At 43.5% G+C, this 6,331-nt stretch overlaps 1 protein-coding gene across 2 annotated transcripts; it reads left to right on the forward strand.

Moving 5' to 3' along the window:
- Positions 1–3,251: 3,251 nt before the first annotated feature.
- On the forward strand, positions 3,252–6,244 carry LOC116209299 (transcription factor BIM2). Of its 2 annotated transcripts, none has more exons than XM_031542899.1 (7): positions 3,252–3,740; positions 3,850–3,949; positions 4,309–4,378; positions 4,481–4,576; positions 4,974–5,356; positions 5,570–5,740; positions 5,851–6,244. In XM_031542899.1, the coding sequence occupies exons 1-6, from the start codon at positions 3,605–3,607 to the stop codon at positions 5,703–5,705; spliced, it is 921 nt and encodes a 306-aa protein (XP_031398759.1). In that variant the 5' UTR covers positions 3,252–3,604; the 3' UTR covers positions 5,706–5,740; positions 5,851–6,244. The 2 variants fall into 2 exon arrangements, with proteins under 2 accessions (XP_031398759.1, XP_031398758.1); XM_031542898.1 differs by having other exon boundaries at positions 3,253–3,740; positions 5,570–5,699.
- The last annotated feature ends 87 nt before the right edge of the window (positions 6,245–6,331 follow it).

Raw genomic sequence — 6,331 nt, forward strand, 5'->3', positions numbered from 1 at the left:
GGGCTTACCCGGTTTTGTAACAATGCCATTGCAATCCATTTCAATTAGCGTGTCTCTATGCTATTTTTCCTCAAAATTTCCATTCATTAACAATGGTTACTTGCTCTTATCTCACCAAAAGCATAAGAAGGAAGTAGAAGGAAAGTTGAATAACAAATAGTTGACCGTCAATTTTCTTCTTCTGCAGCTCGATGAATGGTTGGAGCAGCCAGCAGAAGGTGTAGTTTTTGACTGGATTTACAGTGGAGAGATGAGATGTTGGCAGTTTGGCACAGTCATGCGAAGAAGCAGTTGCTCCTTCCTTTCTAAGATAAACAGCTCTTGTGAATGCAACATCTTCAGTCACTCAGAGAAGTTCACCTGTTGCTCGATCGAAATTTGACCCGTGTGCGCTTTGTTCGCACTGTCCTGATGGAGCATCACTTGCTCCACAAAGTAAGTTCTGGAGTCGAGTCAAATGTTAATAATGCATGTAGAAGTTGCCTCGTCTCTTATGTTACATGATGGCCGTGCCTTGAGGGACAGAAAGGATTGCATCTCATTTTCCATTCTCTGCCGGAGGTCGAGATTCAACTTCGGCTGCATGATTCTTCCTCCCCCTTTCTATTGCATATAATAATTGTTCGTTTTAAAGTCTTTCGAGTATACAAATGCCCCAGTTAGTTTCCCGTTTAGGGTAAGTTATAATTGCTACATCCGGGCACCGCAGTGCCATTATGCAACTACATGTTTTTACCCGTCTTTTTTCTTTTTCTTTTTTGTTATAAGAGGTATGATATAATAATGTCCACGGAGTGACAGATCAAGACTTTGTAGTCGCACGTTAAGTTTAGCAAAGAATTGGACGTCGCGATATAGTCATCTTTTTTTTTTATATAATAGCATGAGGTCATAATTGATATGGCAATTATTAATGCCCGACCAAATCGAGTCGGGCCCTATGCGACTAAGGACGCCAAAACCGATTATCTCGATAAGTTATCAAATGAGGGCACGTTGGATCACCTTCAAGACCCATAACTCATAGGTTAGCAAGTTCGACTCGTATTCCCTCCAACGACATGGGGACACGACCCCTCTTCCCGTCATTCAGGGTGTCGAACCCCATGACCTCTCCCTCTAAATGGTTATAGTTAATATCAATAATAATTCATGAACGTTAATCAAACGCAATACGTGCCCCCCAAAATCCGGACGTGGGACAACCTCAAGCGCTCTGAAAACACGACAAGTACCCAAACTCATGAGGACGAGGTCGATGGGATCGATTTCCTGGGCTCACCTCGAGGCCCTCGATCGTCAGAGGATCGAAGTGCCCGGAGGATTGAGCCTCAGCCCCTTGCCCGGGCTCGCTTTGAGGGGCTTTATCTTCTGGGCTTACCTTGAGGCCCTCGGCCCTCTGAAGTTCGAGAGGCTCTACCCCTGAACTTACCACGAGGCCTTCGACCCTTTGAGGTTCAAGGGGCTCGAAGGTCCGAGCCTCAGCCCTCACTCGGGCTCGCCTCAAAGGGCTTGACCCCCCGCGGCTTGACCCTCAGCGGCTGGAGGGGCTTGACCCTCCGGAGGTCGATGGGCTCAAAGGCTCGAGCCTTGGCTCCTTGAGCACTCAGGTTCGTGGCCAAGAGCCTCAGGGGTCGGCATTCCTCGCCTCGAGGGGTTCGGTTCCCTCCACCAACTTTGAAACCCTTACCAAGGGACGTACGATCCCGAAATGTTGACCCCTCTGTCGACCACCTTCTAGTCAGGCTACCTGGCACCGATTAAACTTGGGCTTTCTATAAGGGGCATGGATCCAAACGAGGCCCATAACACGCCCAAAACAAGAGATAAGTAAAGAAGCCTAACCCTATTACTGGATAACAACAGGGTAAAATTAAGTCCTCTATAAAATACAAAACTCATTATCAAATTCAAGGGGATTTTTCATATATATTCTCTCTACACACACTCTCTCTACACTCTCTACTCCTCTCCACATATCTGACTTGAGCGTCGGAGGGGGCTCTCGGGAGACTACCCGAGAGCCCTTCTTGTAGGTATGGGACGGTGGTTGCAGTCGGATGGACCAACCCAAAGATTTTTTTTTTTTTTTTTTCGCATCAATAACAGTAAGTGATAGCTTAGCGTTATCATCGTTTCCCCCGCGGATTCGGACGACAGAAGAAACAAACATAAAGGAGACATCACTTCAGAGTAGATTTGATTTGGCTATTACCTGAGAAATCCTATAAAAGATAAAGTGATGAGTACCTCATGGTTCTCAGTGCTCAAAAAGAGAGAGGGGAAGAAACTGACTGAAACAGAGAGAATGCATTGGTTTCTGCTAGTATTCCTCCTCCTTATCAGTTTTCCGGTTCCGTGTCTACGGAGCTGCTGAGCTGCCCCTTGGAGGAAGCTTCTGCAGCTTCTGAGCCGTCGGGTTCATATTACTATGTGCGGCATGCTACTGTCAGTTTGCGTACTCGAAAGTATTGAGCCGTTGGTTCTCCATGGACCAAGTTTGAAGCTATCGCGAGCAAAATCAATTGATGCCATCACAAACTTTTGTAAATGAAACTGTTGAGGATATATTTTTTGTGAATAAGTGTGATTATGCCATCTCGAGCGTCCGATAATAGTTCCATTTGTATGAAAATCATAATTTAAAAAGCTTCTCAAGTAATTTTTTTTTTTTTAAAAAAAAGGTGTTTCTGCATCGAATCTCCGACAAAAATCTAGAATTGAATACAGAGATCATAGCAGAAGCATAATGCTCCATCCAATAATTAGTCATCTCTTCGATTTGCAAGCTGAGGCATATACGTCTGTTTCTTGTTGCAGTGAGGTCGATCAATTTTCTTTGCCATTAGTAGTTGAGCAAAAAGAAAAAAAAAATGAGAAGAATGAATCTTAAAGTAAACAAACTAGTACGCGAGTTATGCTGGAGGAATAAATAATATAATAGTAAATCAGTAACTGAAAAGAAAAAAGAAAAAAGGGAAGAATATTTTGATAGAAACAAAGAAAAACGGGGATTAAATAGACAGGCATGAGATATGCTTTGAAGACCAATTATTGAGCTCGAGCTAGCTTAATCGGGCAAAATGTGCGAAGCCCCGACGGTCAGAACGGTTCTTCAGGGCCTTAAGAGTTGGATTCGAGAGCGACATTACCGTGCCCACAAATAGTAACAAGGACCATACATCTTTTATTGATATCCCATAAATACCTCCTCTTTTTTTTCTTTTTTCTTTTCATTTTAAAAGTTTAGTAAAGGCAAAAAAAAAAAGAAAAGAAAGAGAGAGAGAGAGAAGAGGGGAAGAGAGGATCATCACTCACCCACTCACTCAGCCGGCGCAAGTTAGCACCCACCCCTACCAAAATTCTTCCTTTCCTGCCCAGAAATTTCTGAGTTGTGGATTCATTTTACTCTCCCTACTCGCTGGCTAGAGCCTCTCTCTCTCTCTCTCTCTCTCTCTCTCTGTTTGTATCTTGCCGGTTGATTCATTGATGAGCAGAGCAGAATAATTCATTCGGCCGATCGCTTGTGGGCGTCTTAGCTGAATTTCACTTGCAAGGTGCTTTAGGGTTGGGTTGGGATTTTGTTCGTGTCGAGCTTTTGGTTATGGTGAGGCCCCCGAGGAGTTCTTTCCCCGAGGAGGACTTGGAAGAAGAAGAAGAAGAAGAAGAAGAAGAAGAAGAAGAAGAGCCCTACTATGGGGAAGACTTCACTCCCTGCCACGATTCATCTTCCCGCAAAGGTTCCATTTTCTTGCGTCTTCTTGGGCCGTTGAGCTGTTTGAGCTTTTGTCTGAATGAAAATGCGGCTAATTTCTGCTGTTTGCTGGCATCTAATGTACTGCAAAGCAGGGGAGGCAGGGAAGGTCGATGGGAAGAAGGGGAGCACGAATACGCCGCGGTCAAAGCATTCCGAGACCGAGCAGCGGCGGAGGAGCAAGATCAATGAGAGGCGAGAAATGTCTTTTTACTGGCTTGTCTATTTAGTCCCGCAGGCTGTGTTTAGCTTAGTGTATGATTAAAGCGGCTGAAATAGCGAATAATGTTGTTTTGTTATGCCTCTTGGTGGATGATGCCAATAGTTATGCTAATGCTAGATGTAAGGACTAGACGGTTTCTCCTCTCTTGTTGAGGAGCTGCTGACATGAGAGTCTTGTTGCCGTCTCTCTGTACTATTAACCTTGTGTTCGGATTTGGTTTTTGTGTTCTACGTACACAGCTGTCTGTCATGAGACGCTTCCTTAGCAATCTCCAGCATTGGATGTTCTCGATTGACAAAGTTTTAAGATTTGTTGTTTGCTGATGATGCAGGTTTCAGGTCCTAAGAGATCTTATACCCCAAAATGATCAAAAAAGAGACAAGGCCTCATTCTTGTTAGAGGTGTGGAACCCTGATATTGATATTCTTGCGGCTGAATTAGATTTTTCTTTCTTCTTCTGATCTCATCTGATGCCTTTTTGTTTACCCCAAAATGTTTGGCAGGTTATAGAGTACATTCATTTTTTACAGGAGAAGTTACAAATGTACGAGGGACCCTACCATGGATATAACCAAGAACGAACTAAACTGACACCATGGGTAAGAGTTAGTACTATATTCTTGCTGATGTTTTCAGTTCATGTTGTCTCTCGATCTTTTTCCTTCTAGGGCATGAAAAAGCAGTTTAAGCTTCTTTAAATTTGTTTTTTTCATGTTCTTTCTTTTTCTTTTTCTCTTTTTTGGGGTTTAAATTTCTGTTTCAGTAATTGAAACCTTCGCTGATGCCTCAGATACCCTCAGCCTCATAAAACAGTTCTTGCTATTAGAGAGCAATGTTTTTCATCGTTGAAAGGAGGGACACTTTGCCCTCGCTTGATTTATTTCTTTAAAATTCAACAAAGTGTGATAATGCGTCGCATGCCGGTGCGGTGTTACATGCATTTACAGTTTTATTTGTGATTAAATACTCGAGAATAATTACCTGTAAATGAAACAGAGAAACAACAGTGGGAATGTAGACAGTCATGTTGAAGCTGCTCAAGTCATGAGAAATGGTACAAATCACGAGAACAATGTCATGGTGAATCCGGGGATGCGAACAGCTACGCAAAATTCTTTGGAACCTGATATTGAGAATGCAACAGTACCTATGCAGATGCAGTCAAACATGTTTGCTTCAGTTGAAAGGGGTGGTGTATCCGGACTTGCATTACAACCCCTTCCTAGTATTGGGAACATGACTTCCCATCCTCAGCCTCAATTGTGGCCGAGCACGCCATTTGCAGCTGAGCGTGTCATGCCTAACAATTCACTAAATGAAGACGAGCAGTTACACATCGAAAATGGACCTGAGAGCCTCTCAAGTGCCTATTCCCAGGGGTAAGTACCTTGATCTTGTGCTATATAACGCTGGAACAACGGTGCTAGTGCTCAAACTTCGACTCAATTGTGATTTTATGGTACAAGGAAGGAATGTGGAAGATAAGCAATGAATGTTTGTTGATGAGGAATCCCAATTTGAAAGGAAAAATGAATGTTGGCAAAGCATGATCAGTATGTTATATAATACACCCTCTTTTTTACGTGGGCCAGGTTATTGAATATGCTGACCCAAGCGCTGCAAAATTCTGGGATGGACTTGTCGCAGGCCAGCATTTCCGTGCAAATTGATGTAGGGAAACGAGCAGATGTAGCGGCAGCTGGTACCTCCACCGGTTCACAGGTCTAATGCAATTTATCAGCTTTCATTGCACGTTTTTGTACGTAAGTGAAATCTGAGCATATGCCTATCTGTGCCTGAAGCTCGATAAACTGGAACTGGTGCATCTTGGAAATAACTTACCACGTTGCTTGATGTATGTTGTTGCATTCAGGATCATGAAAATCACCAACCGGGTAGTGAAGCAGCTGTGCATGGTGGAGATAGAAGCAATGGCGAGGAATGGGATGATCAGCCTCATAAGAAGCTGAGAACACAAAGCTAGTTCCGCATTGGTCTCTTTTCCTCTCTTACCAATTCATTCACAATTTTTTGTTTGGGAGTAGTCTGCGGAAAGAAAGAGCGTGAAGCAGCCACCAGAGTGATAAGAGCCGAATTAAATTTTGTACATGTTCGTTGATCTGTGATTTGATTGGGTAAATTTTGCGAAATTTCACAATGGAAAATCCAAAATTAATGTGAGATTCTCGTCTTGAACATCCTTATTTAACTCGTTCCGCGTGTAATGCAACATAGATGGGCAGAGAAGACTTTGGTTAGATGGGCAAGTTGCTCTAGCCCTGACGGACATGGTCCCCAAACAAATTGAGCTTGACATGGGCCCGGCCGAGCAATTTGCATGACGGGCTTCAAGC

This window comes from Punica granatum, chromosome 5, assembly GCF_007655135.1.
Source record: "Punica granatum isolate Tunisia-2019 chromosome 5, ASM765513v2, whole genome shotgun sequence".
In the NCBI taxonomy this organism is placed as follows: domain Eukaryota; kingdom Viridiplantae; phylum Streptophyta; class Magnoliopsida; order Myrtales; family Lythraceae; genus Punica; species Punica granatum.

What these genes read in the sequence shown, in the direction of transcription:
- LOC116209299 (XM_031542898.1), top strand. Translation starts at nt 3,605, where the DNA reads ATGGTGAGGCCCCCGAGGAGTTCTTTCCCCGAGGAGGACTTGGAAGAA. An exon ending in CGATTCATCTTCCCGCAAAG is followed by an intron (nt 3,741 to 3,849) that starts GTTCCATTTTCT and finishes ACTGCAAAGCAG; the next exon opens with GGGAGGCAGGGAAGGTCGAT. An exon ending in GTACCTCCACCGGTTCACAG is followed by an intron (nt 5,700 to 5,850) that starts GTCTAATGCAAT and finishes TGTTGCATTCAG; the next exon opens with GATCATGAAAATCACCAACC.